The 15,430-nt window shown below is 42.8% G+C and overlaps 1 protein-coding gene across 4 annotated transcripts in view; it reads left to right on the forward strand.

Annotated features, from left to right (window-relative positions):
- Window positions 1-15,430, forward strand: part of LOC146772936 (rho guanine nucleotide exchange factor 11-like) — an 896,981-nt gene that overhangs the window by 500,298 nt on the left and 381,253 nt on the right. For all 4 annotated transcript variants that reach the window (XM_085639320.1, XM_085639323.1, XM_085639321.1 and 1 more), the window contains one exon: window positions 4,798-4,971. In XM_085639320.1, coding sequence (XP_085495446.1) covers window positions 4,798-4,971 — 174 coding nt within the window. The remainder of the gene's footprint in view (window positions 1-4,797; window positions 4,972-15,430) is intronic.

Below are 15,430 nucleotides of genomic sequence, written 5' to 3' on the forward strand. Positions count from 1 at the left end.
CACCACCCCTTTGGAAGAGGGACTGCTTTACAATCTATGCAGAGCATGTGCATCTATGCTATACATGCTTCGAACGGATTATGTTACTTACCCTGTAAGCATCTCTCCGTGGCATGTAGTGCTGTAGATGCACTTGCACCCACTATCCCGGACACCTGTGGCCTTTGCAGTTTCCTTATACAATTCCATTTGCCTTGACATCTCTTTACGGATACTTACTCTCACTCTATTCTCACTTGCCTGCGGTAAAACAATCTAACAATGGAGTTGATGCCCATGCTCATTACCAAGAGAAGGAGTCACTTGTCTTGTGACTCGAAAGACTTCTTCGAAGAAAAATAACTTGGACATATCCGGACCTAACACTACATTGTTGAAGTATGCAGAGCATGTGAATCTACAGGACTACATGCCACGAACAGATACTTACAGGGTAAGTAACATAATCCTCTATAGTCTTCCTTCTCCAAAAATATGCATTTGACTTTTACCGGTACTCTTTTCTGGTGCACTTCCAAGGTGAAACTCGTGAGCTGCTCAATAAAACAGCCATCAAGGAAAAGCATGAATAACAGAGGCATGATGAAGGGGACACTGGTGTAGTTTGGATCCTAGCACATACAGCAGAGTAATAGTCGCTTAATTTTTAGCAGGAGTAGTTTGGGTAGGAAAGGGCACCTTCATTTCAAGATCTTTAGATAACAAGCACTTGCATAGACCCTAAGCATCCCTCACTGGACGATGTTTGAAGGTAAGATTTCATTATAGCATTCAGTATTTGATAATGTGCTGTCAGAATTTGTGTCATGCAGTTTGATTATTTGGAGTTTTATATTGCATGCACAAGAAACAAAGGTAATGTGGTGTTTTACATACACATTCTTTTGTGCTGGAAGATTAGTTTTCATGAACAATTTCTCATTAAGATCACATGCGAATAGTTGCAATATGGACAGGAGGAATTTGTTAAAGAATACTTTATATGAACCTGTAGAAAAGAAGAGTATCATATTACATAATTGCTTCTTTTCATAACAGGATTAGCTTTATGTTTTGACAATATTAGGACAGATCAAAGAAGAGCCATGTTGAGCAGTGCTTGACCATTCTTGGTTTGTATCTGATGGCATAATTACTCACCAAAAATGTCAGCCTGACGACCTGGGGACTGTCTTTTTGGTTTAGTCTATCTATAAGGATGAATAACAGACATGTCAGGCCTCCATTTACATGAATGGCAATTTTTATCAAGCACATGATGGTGTCTCTTAACATAGAAGAGTAGGCAAGCGCAGGCCGTGGATGGTTTGACTTTGGGTCAGGCTCAGCATTGCAAGCCTTGTGAATGGTCAATATAGTGATGACTACTCCACAAACTGGAAACTGATCCTCAGTCCAATGCTGCACAGAGATCATCCGTAACAATGGCACCCATGTAATCTCCATCCCACACCTGTAGGAATGAAGGTGCACTGGAATCCCCCAAACTGAAATTGGACAGATGAACTTTAGTGCCCTGTGCCTGAAGTCAACTTAATTTGTAGAGTGCATTTAATATGGCCTCTTGTCATAAAGCTTAATCTCGTGAATTATCTTGAACCATTGCCTTGATATCTGCACTATAAGCCATTAATAATACAGGTGCGTCAACCGAAACACTTGGGATACTTTTGGCTATGTGGTTGATTTACATCCGTAGCCAGTCGCTTTGAGAAATAATGTTATGAGGGCAATGATAAGATGCATTGATTGCTTTTTTTGGGAGTCATGGTGATTAGCAGATTTGAACCTGTTAAATGGAAGAAAATCCTTGACACATTTCCCAGAACTCGCATCTGTTAAAAATTGCATTGCGAGCCTTGATTAAGGCAACAGAAGCGATCAGAGAAACTCTAGATTAAGGAGGTATGGCTGCTCTCATTCTATTCGGCCTGTCTGCAGCTTTTGACACAATACAATCATGAGCTGCTGAAAAGTCGATTAGCTGACATTGGTATTAGAGGAGATGCCCTTGCTCTCCTAAAACCTTTTTTGACCAGACTGAAACAATATTTTTCACTAAACAAATTAAGATCTGAACTTTTTTGTCTACCATGCTGAGTACCACAGGGCTCATCACTGAGCCAGACCCTGTTTAATGTTTGTTTCCAAATTAGCTACCTTGATTAGACAGTTTGGTTTCTCATTGATCTCCTACTCAGATGACACAAATTGTTGTCTCCTTAACTGAGAACGATCTCAACATAGACTCTAGATTTAGACAATGTATGCTAGCAGTCAACCCATGGATGGCAACTAACTGCCTTAAGTTGAACTCTAGTAAAACTGGGGTAATTGTTTTTGGGAAATGACCCCTTCTGGTCCCACTCTTGATGGCCTCCAGAGTTAGGTACTTCTATCCTAGTCAAATCAGCCTGCGATCTTGGAATGATTATTAACAAGAGACTTGCCTATAAGGAACAGGTCAATGTTGTCTCTTCCTCAGTCTTTTACACCCGTCAAAACCATTTTAAATAATCCTACATTTTCTCCCTTCCTCCTTGCAAAAAACAGTAGTTACTTTGATGGTGCCTTCAAAACTTGACTACTGTAATGAGCTTGTCTTGAACATAAAACAGCAATATCTGAATAAACTTCAGATTATACAAAACGCAGCCACTCAGCTGTTAATAGGCATTGCCAAATTCAAATCTCTATCAGGTGCTCTCTAGAAAAAGCTTCACTGGTTGCCAGTAAGACATAAAGTGGCATTCAAGCCTGTCTGCACTGTTTTAAGGCACTGCATGGGATGGATTGGACCTGACTACCTGAAGAAAACATTCAAGTGGTACAAGCAATCACAAATCCTGAGGTCTTCTACAGCATAAAATGTCCTGATTCACAAATGTAAGCACGCCTCTTGGGGAGGAAGAAGCTTCATTACATTCCTGGAATACTCTACCTATTCATTTAAAAATGCTGGAAAATCTTTTGGCTTTTAGCAAAACCTTAAAAACCTGGCTTTTAACTCTATTTAAAGTGTACCTTATGATGCTGTCCTAGTTAAGTAGGTCTCTTTCGAGCTAGCACCAAGACACCTCCGGGTAATCGTTGCGCTTTACAAATATATTAACATAGCATAACATGGCAAAAGATGCACTTTACAAATCACCAAAAATTACAGTATTTAGGATCCATGTAGATTTCATACTGCAGAATTTCATTACATACTCTTGCTTTTGTGTACAGGTGGCTGTTTATGTGGCGAGAGAAGTTTCCAGCACAATGTCTCTAATAATAGATGTCAAGTTGCATCTCTTATCAGTCCTTGCTTTATGTTCTCATCACTTCTCTCACTACTATAGCTGGGGCACCAGTTCTGCCTGTATGAGCATTTCATATGCATACGCATTTAGATGTATTTTAAGAGGGCTCTTAAAGTAGGAAGCCTTTTCTCTTTACGCAATGAATACATTGGTTTCCAGACTACGCGTTTCCTGGAGCAGAAGACTGTGCCTTTCATTTGTGCGATGGCGACTCTTCAGTCCCTTGTAATGCCTTATTGATTTTTATAGCATGTGCTATAAAAAAAAAAAAAAGACAGGAGAGGAAAAAATCTATTTTGGTTCAGCTGGTGCAGAATGGGAGCTGCAGAACAGAGGCCTGTTTGCTGGTCAGGACTGCTGATTACTGCATTAGAATTAAGGGTCAGCGGCAACATTAATGCATAATAATGGCACGAATTTGCAAAAACAGTAAATAGATAGGGATAGGAGTGAGAGCTGAAAATCATGGATAAGAGGAAGAAGATGGAGATGAAGAGGTAAGAAAACCAAGGAATAGTGAAAACCTTGCAAAATTATCTGACAGAATGTTAGCAATTTTAATTTCTCTGTTGATGGGGAAAGAAAATAGTGAACGGAGATGAAAATGTCTGCATTTATTGTTCTACAAAATGGAAAGACTCTTTAAAAGGCATTCTTGTACACTGTGTGTAATTACTAAATCTTTTCTCGAAAGAGGTAAATCTTTTCTCAGAATAGATAAAGCTCATTATTTTAGTTTTGCTGAAAGTGCAAGTACCATGCCTCGGAGTTAAAGCTTTGGATATTTTAAGGATGCTGCTTTTAACCAAAAACAATGAAAATTTGTGTTTTCCCCTTAATTAAGCCAAGTGAGTTCAAATGTTTCCATTTAGTTACTTTCACACAGTGTTTTTAGAGTCACTAAGAAAGTAGCCAACAACTTATATTCTGTATATTTGCTAGATTGTGCAGAAGAACGAGGGATAAATCGTTGGATACATAATTCTGGTCTTGACACATTGGTAGAGTTGAGAAAGAACGGGGCCTTAAAGGCGATACATTTTCAGGGCAGGATAGCAGTGCATTGCATAGATGTCTGAGGTATGAAATTTGTAATAGCTAGAAAGATGCAGTTATTTTTCTTGGGAAGAATTAGCCTTAATAAAATAAATATTTAGGCGTGCTGACGATCTGTAAATATTTGACTAAATCAAAGGCAGGGTAATGGAGGTGGGGAGTGAAATGTTTGAAACTGAAGTGATTGTGGTCTCTATTATGGTACATCGGATTTCAAGTTTGAATTGTATTATTTGCACTCCAGGTGGGATTGATAAGTGTAATATAAAAACATGTAATCTAGCTATTTATGAGATGCATTGTAAAAGGTATGACATCATAGGAACATAGCAGCAAATAGAGGCTTTCTTGTCACAGTTAAACTCTCTGGTTTTGCAGTGATGTAGACTTTATTTATGAGGTGTGGATTATAACACCATTTTTTATTTGGTTCCAGGTCAGAGGTGAAGCTTGGTCGATCAGAGAGCCTCAAAGGCAGGGATGAGATCAAGAAGTCTCGGAAGTCTGACAATGTTCCTAGATCTCGGAGTGATGTCGACATGGATGCTGCAGCTGAGGCAACACGGCTCCACCAGTCAGCCTCCTCATCTGCATCCAGTCTTTCCACCAGGTAAAAGGCTGGGGTTCTTAACTTCAGCAAATATGACCTTCTTCATCTGAGTAGTTATTTGCTAAAAAATACATTGTAATTCAGTTTGTGCTAGTGTTTTAAATCGGTTTGGTAGACAAATCCCCTTTGTCATCCAACACCAGTTCACACATTTGACAAGTGGGTTTAAGAATGTTTTGTCAAAGGGATTCTTGGTTAACAAATTTAAGTTGGCTTCTGTAATGGCACCGGCACTAGGAGTATACTATCTATGTTTATTTCTGTCAAATTTTGTGAAATCCTGAAAGTTGTAAATCTGCACTAATGCAAGGACATATTCCAGCCAGTGCACCTTTCTCACTTTCTTCAGGAATCTAGCCCCCATTTTATTTCTATGTTGCTCACAATGGTTGAACACCAGTTATCCATTATCAATCTTTTTTCAAATATTGGCATGCATCAAGCACATTTTACTAAATGATGCCTCAGAGAAATGGTACCTAAAGTTGCACAGCTGATCTGAAAGAGACTATTAGTTATAGATTCCTTACCTTAGAATGACCCCCAGGCGTCTGACTGGATCCGGATACTTTTTTCTCAGCAGTACCCCTGCACGTCGGTAGGTGGTGTCGGTCTACTCCGCGTTCTGCGTCGTGATAGCTGGGATGACGTCGCGGTATCTACTTAGATGCCGCCCTAGCGCGCTGACGTAAGTTCTTCCTGGTGCACGTAGAGATGTAACATCGTTGGACCGGCTTCAAGCCTTTTGACTCCTGTCATAAGTTGATGTTGGTCAATGACTCACACCTCATATGACTGGAGCGGATCACGACGTGAAGTCGTGCGCCGACTGTTAGGCCATGAACCCGAAGTCTTTGCGGGAACGGTCCTGAAAGCTTCCGGAGGCCCAGCAGTCAGCCCCATCATTCCTCCTCGAAGTCTTCGTCATCGGGTAAGATGAAGCACAAGAAGAAGGCTAAGAAGCACCGTCGCTCTACACCTTCTTGTCCGTCGGCCGACGCGACGCGGGACTCCGAAGGTCGTCGTCCTTCGGTTCTGCCTGTAGAGCCTGCTGGGACGGCTCCAAGCCTCCCTCCCCAGGAGCCGGAGCGTCCCCTGCCCAGCTTCATGCATTTTACGAAGCCCTCCACTCGTTCTCTGGGCAGCCCGCCCCCCCGCAGACTCAGCTGGGGGCTCTAGCCGTTCCATGTCGGCGGCTCCGGCCTCTGCGCCGCAGGGCCCCCAAGGATCCAGGCCTGGATCAGGGTCCGCGTCGGTTGACCTCACAACACCTCTCCCTTCACCGATTTCTCTGACGACGCCTCCGCCACGTCTGAAGCCGGTTGTGTCCCATGCCGGCGTGGAACCCCGGCCTCCCCCTCGAATTGTACACTGAGCCGAACCGGTGTCGACGACCCCGGTGTGGACCGGTACTTTTGTACCACTGTTCTACCCTGGAATTCCTTTTCGCCAGAGGCCAGTGGCAGCCAGAGGAGGGTGAGGAGGGCTGGGAGGGGTCTGTTGATTCTCTGGCAGACCAGCTGGAAGAGCCAGACTGGAGAGAGGAGTTGAGTGAGGCCAGTGGTCTGGATACCTCCCCAGTCCTAGGAATCCTTTCTCCCCCTACTGTGGCCACGGAGGAGGGAGCCTCCTACGCTGTGGTGTTGCGTTGGGCCTTGATCTTCCTACAGTGGCAGTCGGGACTAACCTCCTGACTGATGTGCTTCAGCTGGCAGCTGCCTCTTCAGAGTTCCCGCTGCTGTTCAATGAGGCCCTCACAGACATCCTTCTGGGCACTTGGTCCAAGCCCAGCACAGGGGATCCTGTGGATAGGGTGATTGCCCAATGCTACCGCCCGGCCCCAGGCGACCCAATTTTCCTCTCCCAACATCCTACCCGTGAGAGCTTGGTGGTCTAAGCTTCAACATCCAAAAGAGCGTTCCCTTCTGCTCCCCCAGATAGGGAATCCCAGAAGCTGAACCATCTTGAAAAGAAGATGTTTTCTTCTGCCAGCTTAGGACTGCAGTCGGCGAACACCGCATGTCTTTTGGGCCGCTACACACACTCTGTGTGGGACAAGATTGTGCAATTGCTGCCACAGTGCCTGGAGGAGGCCTGGACTGTACTCTCCAGTGCGGTTGCAAAGGGTAGAGACGTAGTGAAGTTTGCCATTCGATGTGGGCTGGATACCGCAGACTCGCTAGGTAGTATGATTTCTACGTTAGTAGCTTGAGACGCTACGCCTGGCTGAGGTCCACTGGCTTTTCCGGGGATGTCCAATCGACCCTTTTGGACAAGTCCTTTGATGGCCGTCGCCTGTTTTGCGGCAAGGCAGACAATGCACTCGAGCTCTTCAAGGACTCTAGGGCTACGGCTAGATCTTTGGGTCTCACTGCCACCTCTTGCCCCATTTAGTCCACCTTTTGCTCCTTTCGTGGCTACGGAAGGGGGGCCCCACCACGATCCACCCAGGGCCATAGGCCGGCGCAAGCTACTCAGTCCTTGCGCGTGCGGGGATGTGGGACCCAGCACCGTGGGTCTGGGGGCCAGCGGGAAGGCCAGTCCACCAGTGCCCCCTCTGCATCTGCCTCCAAACCATCCTAGTCCGACTTTTCAGGGCCACTAGTAGCCAGTGAGCGGCAGGATCCACCATCACCTTCCCCACTAGCACAACATCACGTCGGACAGGTGGGTTTTTCAGATAGTCTGAAGCCCCCTTTGAGACTACCCCTCCCTCCGTGCCACCAACACTCCATCGTATGTTGGAGGATCACTTTGCCCTTCTTCGTCAGGAAGTTACGGCTCTCTTGGCCAAGGGAGCAATCGAGTGAGTCCCTATGCCAGAAGTAGGTTGTGGTTGTTATTCCCACTATTTTCTGGTATCCAAGAAGGACAAAGGGCTGCGTCCTATCTTGGATGTCAGGGAAGTCAACCACTTCCTCCGGAAGGAGACGTTCAAAATGTTGACATTAGCTCAGGTCCTGTCTGCCCTCGATCCTGGAGACTGGATGGTAGCGTTGGACTTGAAGGATGCTTATTTCCACATCCCCTTCCTGCCAGCCCATAGGCGTTACCTATGGTTCAGGGCAGGCCACAAGCATTTTCAGTTTACCATGCTCCCCTTTGGCCTTACCAGCGCCCCTCGGGTGTTCACAAAAGTGATGGTATGGTCGCAGCTCGTCTGTGCAGATCAGGGATTCCGGTCTTCCCCTATCTCGACGACTGGCTGTTGAAGGGGAGCTTGCCTCAGGCTGTCGTCTCCCACCTCCAGACTACGGTGGACCTCCTGCACTCACGGGGGTTCACTATCAACGTGCCAAGTCACACCTGATTCCCTCTCAGAAGCTCCTTTTCATCAAAGCAGCTCTGGATACAGTACAGTTTCGGGCTTATCCTTCCGAGCAGGAAGTCTGGTATAATCGGGCTATCATACCGATGTTTTAGCCTCAAACCCAGATTTCGGTGAGACTGAACCTGAGGTTGCTGGCCCTCATGGCCTCCTGCATCCTGCTGGATGGATCACGCCAGGTGGCATATGCGGGCTGTGCTGTGGGATCTGAATTTCTAGTGGGTGCAGCATCAGGGAAATCTTTCTGATTGCGTCCAGTTCTCGAATGGCACTGCACACCAATTGCAGTGGTGGCTAACAAACCAGGATTGGGTCAACGGCAGATCCATCTCCCTTCCCCAACCAGACTTCACAGTGGTGACAGATGAGTCACTCCTGGGATGGGGCGGCCACATGGGGGAGGCGGAGATTAGAGGCCTCTGGTCTCCGGGCGGCCTCTTGTAAAAACATGAACAGATGCGAGGTTCGTCAGACAGTGTTTATTCATTAAAAACCCTATGCATTTCGGGCAACGCAGTGCTCTCATCAGGGGTCACTGTAAATGAACGATAAAATGACCAATTAGTACTTTTTACAACCATACTTTAATTCTTTTCATAGGTCAATGTGCAATACACCATTGTAAGCATTCTTTTTAAAACCTCCCCCACAATTAAATGGCGAACGACTTCATGGGTGTGTAAATCTCATGCCCCCATTTATTAAAGTTTCACCATTTTTTTAGAGACGTGTCACTAGCTCTAATAATCCATACCCCAAATGCTTTCCTTCTTTCAGCCTCACTGCTTTACTTAAAAATCTTTCCACCCTATTAATCTACTTCCTGCTCATTAGCACAACGTTCCGACAATTGATTCAAGTCTACTGTGACTTCCATTCGTTCCTCTTTAAGCTGTGCATTATAACAGGTAGACAACGCACGTGTAATGTCATTAAGAAATTTGGAAATGGCGTTTGGACCATATGTCGGAATTAATTTGGAGAAAACTAGGATAAACTGAGAAACATGAAAGAAAAGATTAAGAATAAGATTGGATTTATGAATTATACACTATCGCTAATAAAGCATGTTCACGCAGTGCGTTTGGTTGGGGCGAATGGAAGCCCCATTTCAATACTTTCACGTTAACCCTGGTGTCATTTGGGCATGGCACTTCACCAAGCTGCACGCAGCAATACAGTAACATTGAATAATCCGCATTAAAATCAGGAGTGCATCCCATCACTAGTAATGTATGATCCCTTTCTGCCCCTCTTTCAGAGGTTCTCCTCTTCATTCTTTCGTTGGCCCAGCAGGGCTCTGCTCTGGGCACTCTTAAAGGCCATCTTTCGCCCATTTCGGCCTTTCTTCGCCTTCCTGATCAGCCTTCTCTTTTTAAGTCCACTATTGTAAATAGATTTATTTAAGGGCATTACTCACCTCTTTCCTCCTATTAATTTGGTAATTCATCAGTGGGACTTGAATCTTGTCTTGACTTACCTTATGTGTGCTCCTTTCGAGCCACTACATGGTTATCTTCTCAGACTCTTGACTTTAAAGACTGCGTTTCTGGTTGCCAACACCTCTGCTCGCAGGGTGAGTGAGCTTCAGGCTTTATCTTCTAAACCTCATTTCCTTGCTGTCCATCGGACCAGGTTGTCCTCCGAACTAGACCTTCTTTTCTCTCTAAAGTGGATACCTCTTTTCACATTGGACAGACCATCCCTTTGTCCACCTTCTTCCTGCCCCCGCATCCTTCCAAGGAGGAGGAGAGACTCCACCGTTTTATCTGGATCGCACAAAACAATTCCGGGTGTACGATCAACCCTTTGTTGGCTATGTGGGCGCCAAGAAATGTCAGGCCGTGCAAAAACAGGCCATCTCTCGATGGGTCGTGCTTTGCATTAAAATCTATTAATCCTGGGTCGAAAAAGGAGCCTCCTGTAGGACTGCGTGTCCATTCCACCAGGGCGACAGCAGCCACTACTGCTTTGGAACGTGGAGTCCCCCCTCAGTGACATCTGCCAGGCAGCCACGTGGGCATCTCTGCATATGTTTACTAAACATTACTGTCTGGATAGACTAGTCCGGAGAGACGGCTTCTTTGGCCGTTCAGTGCTCTAGGACTTTCTGGTGTGAACTTGGTTCGCAGACGCACCTCCAGGGTTGGTATTTCTGGCGTATCTATTCTAAGGTAAGGAATCTATAACTGATAGCCTCTTTCAGATGAAGAAGCTACTTATCTTCGGTAACCATATATCTGTAAGAGACATATATTAGTTATAGATTCCTTACCCTCCCACCCATCCTCCCCGTTCTGCGAACTGACTTGTAGAGTAAGGGACTCTCTTTCAGGGCCCTAGTTTTGTGCCCCAGTGATCAGTGTCTTGAATGGCTCTGCGCTTCTGGCATGGAATGTCATGTAAAGAACTGACGTCAGCGTGCAGGGGTGGCTTCTAAGTAGATACCACAACGTCATTCCGGCGATCACAACGCCAATGATGAACGCGGAGTTGACCGACACCACTTACGAACGCGCAGGGGTACTGCTGAAAAACAATTCTCCAAATCCAGTGTGACGCCTGGGGGTAATTCTAAGGTAAGGAATCTATAACTAATATATGTCTCTTACAGATATATCATTAACGAAGGTAAGTAACTTGTTCTTCTTGACTCCAGTGTCAGGGCCAGAATTCCACACACTTTACTGTGTGTGATACATGGTCATCTTGTCCTTGAAGAATGAGCTTTCGATATTGAATGAAGTGTTTTTAAGTTGGCGTTTTGATGCTGAACAGTCACATTAAGCTTGTTTCATAAGCGGTCCTTTTTTATCACGTTATGGATGACTTTGTTTTGTGCAGTAGTTTTGGGGATCAGTTATGTCATTAAAACCTTTTCTTTGAACTGTGTATATATTAAATATTTTGGTCTGACATTGTAGCGGATTAAAGAGGAAATATTTGCTGTATTTTTATCCTTTTAAATTGATTCAATTCTATTTATTAGTGTAGCAAACGTAAGTCCTGTAATGGTTTAGGTCTAAAGACTTGGTCCATTTATGCCCAGTTTCTTATTAATGGAGTTCCTTTGGTTTCATTAATGTATAATCTAGCATTTCAAGGCTTTATAGCAGTATATTGGGAATACATTCTGCCCTCCTGGTCCCTCTAAGAGTTTCTTTAAGAGACTTAATGTATGCTTCCAAAACACATTTTCAGTAGCAAGTCATAGTGTTAGGATGTGGGGACTTTAATCAACAAAGTTCAACCTGATATCTTAATCATAATAGTATGATTATTTTGACCACCTCTATTCAGTAAAACCATTAAATGAAGCGTTGAATTCACTTTCTCGGGTTAAATGTAATCTTTTTAAATAAAAGTTGAATAATATATAATGCACAAATTGTGCAATTATACAGGCCAGAAATTAGACAAAAAAAATGTAACACTGATGCGCAGCATCGAAGTTTGATAGCGACTTTGACAAGACATGTTTTTCTGCAATCTCCGACCAAGTGGGAGCATGCTTGTTTAGGGGGGATGTGGGTTACATTTGCACCTCTTAGACACCGACTTGAGAATAGTTATGGAAAATAATCTGTCTGTTCAAATTTGGCCCTAATTGTCTAAAATTTGCCATGAAAACCAAGCATCCAATGTATATGCTTTGTCTATTGTATTATCAGTGTTTGCATAGTTGTGATGCATGCTCATCTTTTAAACCAAAGACTTCTTGAGAGTAGGGAGAAGCAAAGATTAGCATGTTGTGCTAAAATGAAAATCCTGAAACAAGCGGAGTTTTAGACTGGAATAAAATGAACTGCCTATGTCTGAAATTGACTTGTCAGAATATGAGGATGTAGAGGCAGCAGAGAGACCAGAAGGGGGAACAAGGTTTCAACTCTGATGTTAGATATCAAGACACAAAATATGTAAGGTTCCGGCCCTCTTTCTGGAATTTGTTTTAGGCAAAAGTATAGTGTCTCCTCTTCAGCGCCAAAAAATAAAAAGACCCTCAAATTTAAACAGCAGTCTGTTATTCTCTGCAGAAGCGCAAAGAACCAAGACCCCTATGGTTAAAGAGAGCTAGAGACAACACAGGCGACATTAGATTAAAGAGAGACATGCAGACCACTTCCTCCAACCATACACGATGGCTGAGAGGAGAAGGTGTTGGCTTTATTGAAGAAGAGGGAATTCAGTTGGCAAGTAATGTAGAGGAACATAAACCTCACTTGCAGGAAGAGGAGGATCTAACTTGGCAAGTTGTAGAAACTGATTCACCTCAGGAAGAGGTGGAACTCTACCTTTCAAGAGCATCCCCACTAGGTCACTTGGCAATGTGTCATGGAGTTGTTAAAAAGGCTGCCTAAACCTCGAGAGTACAATTTCAAGAAGTGCTAAAAGATTCTTGTTTTCTGTTAGAGCCCTATGCTTCGTAAAAGTCAGCTTACATTAATGACATGTGGAAGTGGATTCATGAACATTTAGCACTGCGAGAAGGATGTATAAGAATCTCGGCATCTAGAACACCCCAGAGAAGGACAGCAAGAGGCTGGAAGCAGTAGGAAGGAGAATTGAGCGAGCAGCAGCCATACAATGACTCAAACCAAATGCAGTCCCGTCCTGAACAGAAATACACATTAACAGACGGAATAAATAGAGGACTCGTGGAACAAAATACAAAAAGAGGGCAAAGGCAGTTATTGAAGAGTAAAAGGTATAGCAAAAGCATGTTTAATATTGTGCCTGAACAGAGACTGATTTCATTCACTTAATCAAGAAGGGCTGGAAGGTTACACACCTTAACAGAGCAAGAACCATATTGAATCATACACAAAGACAAAGTGGTAAGGAGAGTAAATGCACAATTCATACCCAAGGTAGTTCCCCAGTTTCACTTTTATCAAACAATTCAATTATCAGCATTTCTCCAAAATCCTTTTGGTTCAGCTGAAAGGCCTCTACACACAGTAGTTGTAAGAAGAGCAGTAATGTTACTTAGAGGTAAGAAATGGTGCTAGAGTGCGGTGGATCATACGACCGTTGAAATGTGGTGCACTTTATCAACCAAAAGATTATCTTGTAAGCCAAAGCTCGTTCAACTAAAAAAAAAAAAAGGGCCACACTGGTGTTTATGGTTAATGTTTTACTAAATGACATTTGTGCATAAACAAAGTGGGCCTCAAAACATATTACACGTACCGTCATAGAAGGAAGCCAAAATAGGTTAGACAGTATTAAACACTTGTTTAAAGTACTTACTCTTCAAACCTTTCTCCACAGCACATAGACATTACTGATACATTACCTATGTACAGCATGTAAATCTAGAAGAGGTTCATGCTGAAACACAAACTAGTTTACCTACACATAACAGCAGTTTTGCAGATTGAAGCTTTTCTGGATTCACCGGTGACCCTCACACCTCCATGGTGAAAAAGAGTAGCAAGTGAAAAATACAAAATCTAAAATAGAAGCACATATTAGAGCATAGTGAGCTTACAAAGAACGTCATAATGAGTCATCATGGCTCTGCCTATTTAAATTCAACATACAAATGTGGGCCCAACCACCAGTTATCAGAATAATGCATGGCATGCGACTCTAAAAGAGTCAAAAGCTGCTATTGTTAAAAGTAAGTAACCGGTTTCTTTTTGTTCACCCAAATAAAAGGGTAGACAGTTAAACTTGTGAAGCAGTTTACCATTTATATTGACAAGGAAACCTGATTTATTCAGAGATAGCCAGAAACTTTTCATATATTTCCAGTTCCTTTGTTAGCAAAGGTAACAAGTTCTCTAGATGTGTTATGGTTAATATAACATCATCCACAAATACGTTCAATTTAAATGCCTTCATCCGAAAATTGATTTTGTTGTATCTTATCGTTTGCAAGAGTGTTTCAGGAGAGGTGGCAAGATGACAAGTAAAAGGGGAAACCTGGGACAACCTTGTTGCATTACTCTCTGAGGCTGGATCTTTTTTTTTATTTACCTATCTTCGCTTTAATTTTTTTAAATGTAGATGGTAGTAGTTTATAGTTGGCTTGAGTGAGTGTGGGATTATTTCCTGGTCTACTTACTCTACCAATTGATGTTTCATTATTAAGTTCAGTTAGAAGATTTACTTCACTTTTATTCGCTTTTTCTATCAACTGAGTATTGATTTGTACATTTCTAAATTTCTTTTCTTGCATCAGGAAGCCTGATTTGTCCAACTCTATTTAGGTTGTCAACTAAAACTCCATTCAAGATGCCAGGATTCTTTTATAAATGTTTTCTAGGTTTAACAATTTATCATTCTTGTTGGCTTTAAGACTCACTGTTAAAATCTTTCTCAGCTTTGATGACAGAGAAATGGTCTCCTTAGGTATCTTTGATAAAAAAAAAAGTTCATGAGTTATGAATCATGCTATACCCAGAATGCTCCAAAAGCTTGGTAAAAGCTTTGTGTGAACCATTCTAGGGATGATATTTTTTTAATTTTAAATGTTTAATCACCTCCAAGACTACAATGTTGAAAATGTCACACCTTTTTCATATCAGAGTTTGCACTTGAGGAAAAATAATCTCTTCTAAATATTTTCTCTGCTCTTTGGTTTATTTTTGGCTCCAGGTGTAAAGATTCTGATATCACTTGTGGCCCACCTCCCTTTGACTTTATTCACCTCATAAAATTCCGTTATGCTCATCTATGAATGCTCAGATAATGCCTGCCCTTATTCTTTTAATATCAGTGCTAATATTTGACCTGATTGAGTCCCCTTCTTGTAAAATTATTTTAAATGTTTAGTTACAAATTGTCTGCATGGGTTTGAGTGGCTTTGTGCTGCTACCAATGTTTTGTGGCTCACTTACGGTTTTGCATTATTTTCCCATTATTATGTTCCTTCTGCATCTTTGCTTCTCATTGGTCTGGGTGCTTACCTTATATTTGATATTAGTTCTATAAATTGTACCATTAAAAGTACATCAAAAGCATGACATGTTTATGCCAACTCTCTACTATCATAGTCTTCTGTTTACTCCTTTTCTATGCTAGGTCTTCTGGTATTTGGTCGTTCTATTTTCAACTGCCTCATGCGTCTAAACCTGGTCTCTGTAAATCACCATTGTCCTTGGTTATCATGTGTGTTATATGTTG

Source organism: Triturus cristatus, chromosome 12, assembly GCF_964204655.1.
Source record: "Triturus cristatus chromosome 12, aTriCri1.1, whole genome shotgun sequence".
In the NCBI taxonomy this organism is placed as follows: Eukaryota; Metazoa; Chordata; class Amphibia; order Caudata; family Salamandridae; genus Triturus; species Triturus cristatus.